This window comes from Polistes fuscatus, unplaced genomic scaffold (genome assembly GCF_010416935.1).
Source record: "Polistes fuscatus isolate 324 unplaced genomic scaffold, CU_Pfus_HIC Scaffold1, whole genome shotgun sequence".
Classification (NCBI taxonomy): domain Eukaryota; kingdom Metazoa; phylum Arthropoda; class Insecta; order Hymenoptera; family Vespidae; genus Polistes; species Polistes fuscatus.
The window spans coordinates 16043233-16058012 of NW_025112997.1; the positions used below are offsets into that span (position 1 = coordinate 16043233).

A 14780-nucleotide genomic window follows, 5' to 3' on the forward strand; every position below is an offset into this window, starting at 1 on the left:
AATTATTTAAGAATTAGTCTAGACAGGATAATTCCATTCGATATTTTACGTAAATCCTAGCAATAATCATGATTATCTTTAACTCCTCATTCTTCGAAATGATATCCATATATCTAATTATCTGATTACAAATACATTTTCAATTGCAAACCTGACGTATAATTGTCTCTCAACGGAGAAATTTCATTAACGTTAATGTTCCTAATGAAGATAACAATACTGACGTTAGGCCAACGAGTTTGTCTCATATGAATCAATAATGCACTAATTGCACCTTCATTAATAATCCATTAATGTAGCAAAGCGACTTGAATTTAGCGTTATGTTCTGATGCAACTCCTTGCAATTATAATTTTGTATTCTCTTTATGAATTATACATATACTGTATAATTATACAGAATGTTATACTATGTTAAATATATTTTTCCATAGGTTAGATATATAATAGTATAATAGTATAAGACAATCGTAGATAAGAGTACATCATAGACAAATCTTTTCTTAATCCCGTCACGTTCGATTAAATTGTCATAAATTCAAAAATGTTAAATCCAATGTAGATAACATTTGCCGATTACAACGACGTTATCAAACGCATGGAAAAAATTGCTTCTTTGAATAAATACTGAAATTCACTCACCGTCAGACTTCTTTTTTCTTTGGCAAGCGATCAGTTTTCTCATTCCTTTCTATCCAGTCTCGACAGTGTGCCTTAAGGGTCTATTACGTTATAACTAATTTCCTTCGGGAATAAGAATAACAATGCTATTACAATAATGCACCGATACATTGAATAAACTTTCCTGTTTATATATTACTCTCTAATTTGTATTATTTTACTCCTATTTGCATTATAGTAATTAATATTATTATTAACATAGACAAAAATTGCAACAGTAATGATAATTTAAACAGTTTGCAAAAATGTTAATATCGTCGATATATGATTTTTTATAGTAATGTAGAAAACCATATTTATATACATGTATATATCCTGTGGCAATGTATATCTTTTGTTTATTTTTTATCTTTCTTTTTTTCTCTTTCTCTGTCTTTTTATTTCTCCTTCTGGTCCCTTTTTTTCTACTCCTTTTCGACATGTGCGTAATATCGAGCCGTATAAGGGGTTTCGATACACGTGAATATCGAGAGAGACTCATCCTGTCTCACAATACAGTATCCTTCTATCCTATACTTCTGGAAAGTAAAAGAGAGATGGAAAGAATTTGTCCAGTGCTCTCGCAAAGCAAAACGAGTGGAGGTGTATGGGATAGGGGGATGAAAAGAGTGGTTGAAGTCGGGTAAACTCTCTCCTTGGTCGATACTCGCCGTCTCGACCGGAATACTTTTTCTTCGTCAACTTTGTTATTGAAAGGAGAAAAACACACGAAACAATAACAGACGATGCGACGACGACAAGAACGAAATATTGAGACAAATGAGGAACGAGTCGTTCATTAAGTTAAGAAGAACCTGATTGATAAAGTATAAAGAATGATTGATAGTAACTTCCTTTAAAATATAACGAAATCCCTATTTCTATATGATTGATATAATGCAAATTGGTATTCTGTAATAAGAGTAACGAAAAATTAATATGAAATACGTATAAGTAAATTAATGTATAGGGGATGGTATAAATAAGGGTTCGATATTTGAAGGGTTTATAGCACTCACCGAAACGAGTAAAATAAGTCTTATTAAGATGGGCCCTAAAATCAAATTTTTCGTATCGAATATGTTGCCGAAAAGTTCACTTACAATATCGAATGCTCATAAATAATAAAAGTTTATATAAACTGAAAGGATTGATTTTAGAACCCACGTTAATCAGATTTTTTTTACTCGTCTTGATAAGTACTATAAGCCTTTCAAATATTAAACCCTTTATTTTACTATCTTACTACTATATTTAATGTAATATAATAAATTTATAATAAGATTGAATATAATATAAGATTCACAAATATTTATAAAGTTGAGAAATCAAATTTAAAACATCTCCTTTTTTTCTCTTTTAATTTGATATCTATTATCAGGTAACAAGAGAGAGAATAGAAAGAAAAGAGAGATAGATAGTAATATGGTATGCTTAAAAAATAGGAAAGAAAATAAGTACGAAAGAGAGACAGAAGAAAGAAGAAGAAAAGGGTCGAGATGGTCGACTCCAATTACGACGTTTAGAGGAGGCACGCAGGCTTTGTAAAGGACAAAACAGCTCTCGCAGCTTTCCTTATCCCAAGGGCATTCCTGATTTTCAGATAGAAAGAGTAGAAAGGGAGAGAAGCAAAAGAAAGGAAGTATGTATAGTAGGTTTAGAGAGGTAGGAGAAAGTACAACGAAAATTTCCATGTTGTGATCTTGTAGTGAGAGGGTCTCGTTAAATTTTCCTGTTCGCATATTATACATTCGCATTATACGTGAGAGTTATTATTTTTTGTTTCTCATCGATTCGTAGAGAAAAAAACGAAATATATTATATAATATTTATAATTTCCCTTTTTATTTGGAACGTCATATTGAAGTTCATAAATATTATAAATCATTTTTTAAATTAATAAAATATCTCTAATCCATAGAATAAATATATTTATACATAAGAAAAGTGTGTTATAAATATATTTATTGGCCATTTTTATAATAACATTTTAATTTTCAAGATATTTCTTATTTTCAATTCAAATATACTTTTTAACAGGTTGATTCATTGAAACAATTGAAAATAATGTCTTTAAAATTGGAATTTGTGAGTTTAGTTGGTAGAAAAAAGTGTGGCTCGAATTTTGCAAGTAAAAAACTTGGAAAACATTAAATCAATTCTTTCTTATCGGCCATACTCCCCTTAACACGTACGCTTCCTTTTTGCCAAGCTTCCGACTTCGCCGCGAGTCATCGCGTAGTTAGGTGGGTAGTAAAATAATGTCGCTGTTCCTCATTAGTGAGGCATCATGCTGGGTCACGTAATTCCTCTTTTGACGAGCGCTTTCCTCAAACAAGCGAACGAATAATTAAACGAATAATTATATCTATTTTTTTCTCTTTCTCTATCTTTTGTACTGTGTAATCAAAATCATTTAAAAGACAATTTTATCATGAAACAACTAATGAATTTCGTATAATAAATATTTTTCACAGTACTCATTATTTAATATTTAAAAATAATATGATATTTATTATTTTTTATATTACGTATCAAATGTTTGCATGCGTTTTCTTTTTTGTTTCGATAACAAAGTTAATAAAGACAAATGTTACGATATTTTTCACAAGTAATACGAACGATATTTGAAATGAAAAATATCAACGGAATTTAAAAAAGAAAAAAGAAGGAATTCTATTTCGACGAGCATTAAAAAAGAAACATTCATCTGAACATTTTCAAGTGAATGGTTTTCAAATTACATAACTTCGATGTCGGGTACAATTCTATCCTCGTGTCAGGATATTGTTACGCTTTCATACAAACGAGTGTCCGTTTTCATTTCCCTTTTCTCTCTTCTCCCTTTCTCACTTTCTTCCTTCCTCCCTTTCACTCTTTTCCTTTCCCACTTCCTCTCTCTCACCCTTCTTCTCTCAATGAATTTTCGGCTATGGGAATGGACAGAAACGATAACAGAAGTAGTGTCAAAAGTGACAAAAGATAGAACACGTTCATAATATTTGTGCATTAGTTTCGTTAATTCTTACTTTTATCTCTAATATGCACGTATTTACCTTACATCAAATACAATAGAGAAATACAAAAATACAGACATGATGGGTAGATATTTAGGAAAATAGCGAGTTTTAATTCTTAGGGTTAAATATATATACATTTGACGATATGTACTATATACATAAATATATATATATATATATATTTTCAAAACAATAGTAGTTTGGCAAGCAGACAAATAGTTTGAACAGAATGCCATGCAATCGAATGCCATTTCAGTAATGAACTTACAGGGAAACACGTTGATTAACTGAAACAGGACAGCGACCTTTCTACGAGCTAACATGCCTAGAGCGTTTTGTACCTATCTCTTTTCTCTCTCTCTCTCTCTCTCTCTCTATTTCTGTTTGCCTTTGGGTATATATAATTACTATTTAGGATACCGTAGAAATTGTACCTCAATATCTTGGGAAAGACTATAGAATGGTTTGTTTGTTAGAAATTTGTTTGAATATTTTGATATTTTTTTTCATAACTTCACGTTCGTTGTAAATTAATGAAATTTTGTATAAAAATTATATTATCAGGTTGGTATTCGAGAATGTATTTATTTTCTGATTTTTTAAATGATAAAAAATTATTGATATGATACTAAATAAGAGTGCACGAACGAGTAGATATAGGTCCAACTATTTTGGTGTTACATACATTTATGTGTATATATTTGGGTACACGTCGATTTTATGCCACGATACTTGAGATCGTACTTACACAACAGTACATGTATAAGTTATATATATACATACCTACATACGGGGAAGAATATTCAAGCTTTTTCTTCTTTTTCTTCGACGTACATGAGAGAACTTCGGCGAGTGAAAAAAGTTTCTCTTGTTCTACCGTAAGAGGCTTTCAAATGCAGAAACTTTAAGCCGACGGTGTCGTCTCGTCGTCCACTTTGCGTCGATACGATTAATATAACGTGTCTAAGAACTCCCATCTAAGAATGAGATTCTTTGATAACATTAAAATAAAATAACGAATAAATTCGAACATTTATATAATTGCAATTTAATCTTTTGAAAGAATAAACGATTGTAATATAAATTATATTCGTAACTAATTAAAAATGTAAATTTATATATTATATGTAAACATAATATTTTATTACGCCAAATATGGTTATCATCCGAAAATTTACGTTAAATAAAATTGAATGATTTTATTTTTTAGATGTTTACATATAGAGATATTTTTTTTATAAACACCTATCGTATTTCCATGTCAAAAATTATCAGTCGATGACTGGCTCACGATAAATCGCATGCTCAACGCGTTAAGCTGATGATTTTAAAGATCACCGTGATCAGCAACACGGGGAATCATCGATTATACCATCTACTGCGTAACAAGAGCACAATCCGGAGGTCGCTCTCGGAAATTTAATTGAAAGCGCGTGTTACCACTTTTCCACAGGATTTAAACGGGATTTTAACGTGATAACTAGGGCCATCGATTCTCGATAATTATTTTACACGTTTTATCCTAATATCGAGTTTGAACATTTTCTACGAAGATCTATTCTCATGATCCTCGTTAATGAACTATACTTAGTAATAATAGTAATAACACTAATAAAAATAATAATAATAAAAATAATAGTAGCAGTTTTTCATTGTAGAAGAAATACTTTTCGTAAGAAAAGATTTCGAAATTATATGAGAGGACACGTAGACTTTCTTATTGGATCTTCTACGTACATTTCCTTGGCAGGGAAATTGCACTTTCGTGAGGTCTTCCATTCTGATTCTCGTACGAGTTTCTTCCTGGTATTACGTTCTATTTAATTTCCTTTATACTATTATTACTATTATTATCACTATTACAATCATTATATTATTATGTGCTATTGTTTAATATTATTGTTTTAATCATTTTTATAGTTACAATTATATAATAGTTACAGAGACCAAGCTCTACCCTAGTTCATTTTCTCAAATAAAAAATCGAAAAAATTACATAGATATAAAATACAATACAAATAATAATTAATACTACGGTAATGTCCGTAAAAAACAAATTATATTCTGATGCGATTCTATATTTTTTCTTGTTGTCATTGCGAACATTGAAAATATTAATCGACTTAATCAGGAAAGAAAGAATGATCGAGATGTAAGAAGTGTTATAACAAAGTTTAATTTAATGAAAATAATTAAGTTAATTAAGAGGTGAGTTTAATTAGGAAATAACGTTCCGAAAATGGGCCGCTTTCGATTTAACCGCGATATTCTGAACGCATGTGAAAAGGGTTTCGGGGTCGACCGGACGAGACTGTACGAGGAGAGTTTAGTTTAATCGTTTGGCCTTCCGTATGCTTATCCAAACGGAGAGCACGTAATCGTAATCGGCCCGCATGTCCACGATTTAAATACAAACGACGGTACTTGCTGAGAACAATTCTAGCCTATTCTAATAATAATATCCTTTCGTTGTAGCACCACGTGTTTGAAATTTACCTGTTAAAAATACTTTCTTGTTCTTTTTATTAAAGTCTTTTAGAAAAAATATCAAAACCGTATCTTTAGAAATTAAGTAAAGAATTATCTCTCTCATATCCAGATAAAAATATTATAAAATAATAACTAAAAATATTTTTTCGCTTATATTTACGTGAGATGAAAAGAAAAAATCCTTCAAGCTGTTTATTTTAATTAATGAAAATTGAAAATTATGATTATTTCTTTCGATCTATCTTGACTTGGCAAATTTTATTTCACTTTTTAGTTTTTTCAATCCTATTTATATATATATTTTTAATATTATATATTCATTATAAAATAACGAAAGCCAAGGCTGATAATTTAACAAGAACGTCTACTTATTAGTAGTGCAATTTTTAATAAACTTATGTTTTGAGAGTGCTTCACGAACATACTTCCGATGAAACTAACTTAGAATTGATATGGTTGAAGAGGATAAAGTCAAGCATGAAAAAGGAAGACTACGAACACTGTCGAGTACTAATAACACTAACGAAGTGCCCCTAATAGGGTGGAGTGAACATCTAACACCATGACATGCATTCTCCACGGCTACTGTACGAGCTTCAAAAGTTAATGCTGTTCTACTTTGGACGAAGAGAGTAAAAGAGAGAAGGAGAGAGAGAGAGAGAGAAAAAAAAGAAAAAGAGAAAATGCTTCGTTCTAGTCCACTCGAAATTTTATGAATCCTAGCCCCTGTTGTACAGGATACTAAAAACTTTTTTATTCGCTCGGATAATGTATTAGATTATTAACGCGAGAGTATACTTTTTTTTATTTCCATTACGAACAAAACGACTACCATTTTTTGATGACACGAAAATCTATTAATTTTATACGAAAAAAGTATCTTAATATTTTTATCCATTCGTTTTATTCAATTTATCATTTGAAATTCGTAATTGTACATATAATTCAAATTCAAGAAGTTTATTTGTTTATACGTTGACGGGATTTATAAAATATGTACTCAAATAAACAAATTCTATAGCTTCGTATTCGCGATAATAGTATAACAAGTATAGTATTAAAACTGTGAAGTGAATCTCTTTAAACCGTTTCTCTGTTATAAGTATAAAAGAATTTTTACTAATCCTTATATAAATGATGTAGCGTTGACTGTGTATACACATACATATGTACGTATTAATATGTTTCATATTGATCTACAAAATTCTCGAACATTATTTATAATTTTCTATGTCGAATGTGTTTAATTATAGAAGAATAAAGGAAACGTTATTTTTTTTTCTTACGAAACGAAAGCTGAAAGTAAAAAGCATAAATTACTTCTTTTAATTCTCTGTCGTCGTAAAATTGGAAGCCGGCATACAATCCACTCACTCTGTCGGCCATCTTTGCTAATTCCTGTAGAACTATGCTTAAGCCTGGCTTTAAGCGTTGCGCGTAATGAACATTGTTTACCAACAAATTAGTCGCTAGCTCCAACGCGAAGGATTTCCCGGACGAACTTGAAATCCGTACTTCTAGCCTGAGGGAGGCAATGCATTCGAGAAACTTTCACCGCATTCGAGGATTTAAATTATTTAAGGAAACTTTGATTTAATATTGAAATTACAATTTTAGCCAAAATTCTTTTTTATCGAAAAGGCAAACGTTTTCACGTACCTTTCAAAAATTGCAAACCGTTCGAGAATTTTTTCTCGAAATAACAAAGATTATGTTAGTTTGACATTAATTATCTCTTCTAGAATCTCGGTTGCTAAAAATTATTATTAAATTCGTTTTAATTATTAACATAATTTGTAGGATAAATTTTATTAAATAATTATTATTGGATAAATAATACAAAAATAAATAATAATTAAGGTCAATTTTTTGTGATTTTAATATAAAAATAAATTACATTCAATCTACTGGTTTCTTTCTAATATTTTTTCTAATGTTTGAAAATCAATATCGTTTCCTTGTGCTCGTTAAAAAGCAGGTTTTATCATGTAATAGTTCCACTTTTAATGCCTCGACATTGTCACAGAATACCGAAGTCATCAACGTCGATAAACTTGCTCAGATGATGGAATCGCTCATTTTTGTTACATACTTCCTTTCACATCGACCAAAATGATATGAGCATGCTTTTAATAAAAGCTTTCATGCGAACTAAAAGTGAACGACCTATAAAACATCTAATAAGGACTTTCTGTTCATAAAATGTTTAATAACTCATCTGGATAAAAATGTAAAGACTTTAAGATATTATATATATGCAGATATAGATCTTTATTTAATTCTAATCAATATATATAGAAAGTTAATCTTCATTCACATAATAAAAAATATCTATACTTTTTTAAAACGACTTTTTATCTAAATATGGATTAAAAAATCGAGTTATACGTTAATTAAAATGTTTAAAATCTCTTACTAGAAGAAAAGGTAGAGCTGGATGTATGTTAGGGAATATATGTAGACATTTATGTATCTAATTTTAATCAATACGTATACTTCGTAGAGCATTATATAAAACTCGAATCATGTAATGAAAAAATATTAAAATTTCTTAAGTATATTAATTACTAAACAACCTCCGACCAAAATATGGATTTAAAAAATCGAATCGTATTTTAATTAGAAAAAAAAATAATTCTATATTTATAATACAGTATTAATAAACAAATAACATTTTATAATTTCTAGTTTGAATTACTTTCATCTTAACTTGATCAAAGTGAACGTTAAACAACGTTATTCTAGCTTACTTAGCCACAATGAATTCAAGCGTACTGCCCTAAAAGCAAACGGTAGTCTTATTTTCTTAACAGGGAGAAAGAAAGAGAGAGGAATAGAACGTGTGCTTTCTCCGGTATCTTCGCATCTCTTTTTTTCTTCGTTCATTTCCTCTTCTTTTCGTCCTTCTTTTTAATGGACTCGTCAATTGGGGTGGCACGTACGACGATACGATCAGACGACCCTCCTGCAGGCTGCTTTACGCTTCGAGAAGCACTCGCGAGTACCGAAAAAGCCCATTCGCTTAATCTCATGCCCTAAGGGTAAATAAGAAGTCGCGATGGGTGGAAGACGTTATGGTATTGGTGAGGATTGAATTTCTCGTCCGGCATCGTCCATCTTTATTCAATTCATCCTCATCTTTTTCTTGTCCGCCTTTCAACTTACCACTCATCGCAATTCGAACTATTACTACGTGAAAATCGCGAAAGAAGCCACGAAACGATTTATGACGTTTTAACAGATGTTCTACGCCCCCCTCCCCCGCCTCCCTTTTTTTCTCTCATTCTCTCTTTCCATCTCTATTTGCCGTTTTTTCTCGGTACTCCTTTCGGAGGCAAAGAAGCGGAAACGCAACGGATCCTCGACGTTCCTATACCGATCCAGTGCTTTTAAGCTCTCGGCAATATCGACGATCATAAATTCTACTTGGAGCATCGTCGAGAGCGTATTTCATCTTACGAATATCCCTATGGAATAGCTGTTCTCGATTCATAACGTTTTTCAATCGATATCGAGTCGAGTTGCCTATGATCGTTGAATGAAATTCATTACTCGAGAATTTATTTTCTATATCTTAATTATCTCTTTTGATGACATACAACAAATTTTTAAGTTTTTTCTTTTTCTATAATACTTTACTTTTTTTTCTTTCCTTTAGATAACTTCCGTATTTTAATTATTTATTAAGATCCTATAAAATAATTCCATAATTTAAAAGATTGGAATTTTGTTAAATACGATATTATTTGATATTTTCTTTAATACGGGCTATCGAGTTTAATCAACACACTTTTAAGTTAAACATGCCTGGTCTCGTATGTGGCAAGTCAAGCGAACGTTCTCGACGTAAATCACGCGCGTAACATTGTCGCTTGACGTCCACGCGTCATTACACATTCACCTATATGTACAGAGTAGATGGCACGAAGTATGTACTTATATATACATATACGTACGTATATATATACATACATGCATATGTATATGCATATGGCTTATGTATATAATGCGATGTGCCACCCCTGCTGCAGTGTAATCTCTTGTCCTACGTCAAATCGTCTTTCAGTTAGGTTCGATTATCTTCGATCTTCCGTAAACGAGATCATTTATCTCATATATGTTGTTGATATCAATTAACGTTTTGATCAAATAATATTGTTTTGTTTGAAAAATAAAATAATTCATCTCAAAAAGAATACTTACCCTTTCCGAAGTTCTTTAATGTTGCCTGTTTCAAGCGACGTATTCGTTCTTCTGGCAATGATTTTTGTTTTTTTTTTCTTAAAAATACCATCCATTTATAGATTTCAACACGTTTCTACTTCGATATCGATATTGCAATCGAAAGAGTAAGTACTTTTATTGATTTAAAATGCAAAATGCGACGTTTACCGAAGAGTAAAATTGGTGCTTTCAATCGGAAAACGATTTGTGATGTAGACGAGGCCAGTTTTGAATCGGAACTAACCAATGTTCTACCTGACTTGCTATTTACTTACTTTGGTATCGTTTGAATATACTCTGAACATTTTTCTTTCTTTTCTTTTATATTTCTACCTATATAATGTTCGTTGCTATGTTTAGACATACTGATCATTTATATCGACATTCTATATCAATTTAACAAATGCTTATAAAAGATTTAATCATTCTTCGATAATTTTTTTACGGAATAAGTGCATTGAATCAATGAAAATTATTCTTTTTTATATTGTTAATTATTGCATTGGTCAATATCAGAATTTTTATTACTTTATATTTATAAAATAATGTCGAAATTTTCAAGAAAAAATACTAACATTGTTTATATTTAAACAAAAAACATTGAAAATTCTGATATTGCTTATTGATTAACTCAATAAATAGGGTGAATATGATAACAATGCTCTAATAATTAATTTTTAATGGTAATACTTACGTTTTAATATTCTATTCTTATTCCTCAAACGTCTTATCTTATTACATTGAGAATGTCCATATTTATCAAAAATTATGCAACTTTCATAATATTTCTGAGATCTTTGTTTTGTGAAAGCATGCAAAATAATGTAAATTCTGACTTTTGCTCTTTTTTAATACGAATTTCTTTAGTCAATAAACTTGATATTTCTGTAAAAGAGAAGTTCGCAGAAACAAAGAAAAAGAGAGAGAGAGAGAGAGAGATAGAGAAAGAAAATAAAGAAAGATTCAGTATCGTTAAGAAAGTGAGGTATGTTTGGACTAATTGCACTCAGTAAAAGCGGACCGTTCATCATAAATCATCTCTATCTTTCTCTCTTTCTCTCTCTCTTTCTCCTTCTTTCATTCTTGAACGAAGATTTCGAGGCATAGGATTTTGCGAGCAGCTGTGATATCATCGAAAAGGAAACTTCTCTCTCTCTCTGTTTCTTTATCCTTCTCACTCGTACAGACCACCAACTGTAACAGCCGTCGTCGCTGAAACCGATGGCAAGAACTTTTAGGAAGGGTTTGGAACCGACTTAGGGCTTCGCAAAGGGGTTGAAAAAAGAAAGAGAAAAGAATCTGAGAGGTAAGATAAGGTTGGAAACATGATGCATATATATTCGAGCGAGCGTTCGTGTTCACTCTGAAATGCTTTTCATCTATCTATCTATTTGTCTCTTTCTTTCTCTTTCTTCCTTTATCATCAGTGTTTCTCAAGTTGATTTTTATTTTTATTCTCTTTATTTCCTGTTTTTCTGCATTTTATTGGTCGAATACAGTCGTAAACGTTACAATTGGCAATTATTTTTATTATTATTTTTTATATTTTTTTATTTATTTATTTATTTATTTATTTTTATTTTCATCGGTGATACAATCGATGCTTCTCTATATACATTTATATACAATGCTCCCTTATCGAAGACGCATGGAACATGGATGAATTCTTCTCTTGAAAAATCACTCGACGTTCGAATTCCATGATCGATACGAATCTTACATCTATGTCCCTAGACATTGATATACAAAATTGATAAAAAAAGGATATACGGGAAGAGGATAACATGAGATTGAGATTAAAGAATATCTCAATAAATGTAGGGTTTATTTTTGATTTTTCATATGATTTCCTTTTTTTATCAAATTTTTTATACTTCGATTCGTAGAATATTTTTTCTTTTTTTAATTACTGATTTTAAACGTTTTTTTTTATATCAAAAACATTTAATAAATAATGTTAATACGTTGAATGCCGTATTGATTTTATATAAATATATAGATATGTATGTGTGTGTTTCTAATTATTTATTTTATAATTTGTTTTCGAAAATAAAAACACGGAAAAATGCATTCTCTTTTCTTTTTTCATATTAAATGCATTTTATTCTTGTTATTATTACATTTTTTGAAAATGTCTGAAAATCAATTAGACAATTATCATTTACGATACTCAACGTATTATTAACAACGAGTTAAAAAAGCACGATCGATTGTTTTATACTCTAAACGTGATTCTCTTCGTTCCTGGTTTTTATTAGAAATCGAGAGGGTAGCTTTAAAGTGATAAAAGGTTGAAGTCGAGTCGAAACCTTTTTTTCTTGTTTTTGTTTCTTTATAAGATAATTCCATGGCTCAGCGAATCATGGTAGACCTTTCATTAATTTTTAACGATATATCGTTTCTTTGAAAATGCCAACAAGAATGTAACGACGAGGCAGGGACGATGTGAATCCTATAGGGAGACTAGAAAACGTATAACTTGCGTCTTTATTCGTAAGTTGAGAAAGCTTTTGCTATTTCTCTTTCTCTTTTCTTTCGAAGTACGTTCTATCATATATTTTTATGGAGCTTAAACGTCTACACATACCATTACATTTATAAATCGCCTCGATATGGATAAGGTTAGGACCCGGATGTAAAAAATCGTCGAACGTTTCGCGATTAATAAATTCGAAACAACGAATCAACTCGTACATTCGAGAATCTCGAAGAAAAAAAAACCTCCCCAAAAAAAAAGTATCGTTATTTCGCTTGTGCTCCCAGGTCCAGAAGATAAAAGTTCCGCGCTTTATTTTTCTTTTCTTTCTCCCTCTTACCATATTCGATTCATCGAAAGAAAATCTAGCGCACGTACTCGGTATAAAAAATGAAGGAAGAAAAGATAGAAGAAAAAGGAGGAAAAAAGATGAGAGAACATCGATCTAGTAAGAACACATCGAAGGTCCGAAAAAGTTTTCGTAGAATCGATTTCTCTACTTTGAGAGAAATGACATTGCGAGTTAAGTTGAACCCTCTGAGGAATTCTTTCGGTTTATCAGCCACAGTTAGCTTCGCAAAAGCTTTCTTCGATGATACTCTCGAGCATTTGGACCTGTGCAGAACCCTCCGAATCCTTGGAGCCACGCTCGAAGGTGCTGTAAGAAACGGTCGAAGCCATTTCTTGGAACAAGCTTTTCTTCAGGACGTTTAGGTACCCCTATCTCTGAACCATGTCGCCAAGGTAATCGTCGTGAGATGCCAGCAAGTGTCGAGGTACGTCCAAAGCAGTATGTAAAGTGACTGTGACCCCACGATTGAGACTGACAGCTGGATAGAAGACACCATAGAGATCACGGAAAGCCACACCGCCCTGGGCTTGATCGTTCACGAAGAAACGTAATGTATGTGTAGTCTCCAGGTCCAAGAGAACACCTACGGTCGAGCCTTGTTGTACACCACCCTCCGTTCTCTGAGCGTGACCACCACCATGCATGAACCAGGATCGTTGTCGGTCTATGTACATGCTCCAACCCTTGTCGTCTTTTCCTGTGAACACCACAAATCGATGCTCTTGTGTGTGGGATTTCGAATCGGTTGCTGATCAGGTAGTATCGATCGTTGATCATGTTTTATGTATGTATATATACTCGGTGAGTTTGATTAAATGTTTGCTATCTGACCTGAGTGAAGATTCGAAATATAGCGATTGCAATGGACAAGTTGAATGATTCAAGGATCATACGTTCTGAACAATAGAAAAGGATGTAAAGGTTTCAAGATGAAGATTATTACAAAATTTGATTCATTGTGAACTTTTAATGTGGTTAATGTTTCATATGATTCAGTCGATTTTAAATTATTATATTTGAAATTCAATAAAAATAACATAATAAATTTTTATTGATTATGTAAATAATATACTGTAGCAAAATAGCAAACTTCTATATAAACTATGTCGGACAAATAAATTATTACGAGTCTTTGCAAAAACATAGTTTTCTTTGAAAAAGAAAAAACAATCTATAGAATTAATCCGATTTCATTTAAATACAGAATACTATACTTAGGGATAATCTTGAAAAAATAAGCTTACCGAGCATTTGATCACGTACGACGTCAGCTCTAGCGATGCCAAAAGCGGGATCGGTATCACTGTGATATCGATCGATGGTCAGCTCCCAGTAATGTATGCCTCTAGAAAATCCAACGCTAGAGAGAACCACACGATGTTCGTAACCTTCGCAGGAAGCACTCATTGCGTCCTCGGAAATCGAAACTTCCTGCGGTATCCCAGTAGCACCAGTAGCCCACGAGAACCACGCCACTGTTTCAATGAATTTTTATTATCCTTCGATTTTACTATTATTTTTTTCTAACATTTCTTTCCTCCAAATAATATTTTTGAACA

The 14780-nt window shown here is 31.5% G+C and overlaps 1 protein-coding gene across 2 annotated transcripts in view; it reads right to left on the minus strand.

Moving 5' to 3' along the window:
* Window positions 1–12714: 12714 nt before the first annotated feature.
* LOC122513391 (E3 ubiquitin-protein ligase TRIM9) overlaps window positions 12715–14780 on the minus strand; it is a 96905-nt gene continuing 94839 nt past the window's right edge. For both annotated transcript variants that reach the window (XM_043629729.1, XM_043629721.1), the window contains 2 exons: window positions 14466–14696; window positions 12715–13918 (listed from right to left, as the gene is read on the minus strand). In XM_043629729.1, the coding sequence (XP_043485664.1) occupies window positions 13590–13918; window positions 14466–14696 (560 nt within the window). In that variant the 3' untranslated portion in view covers window positions 12715–13589. The remainder of the gene's footprint in view (window positions 13919–14465; window positions 14697–14780) is intronic.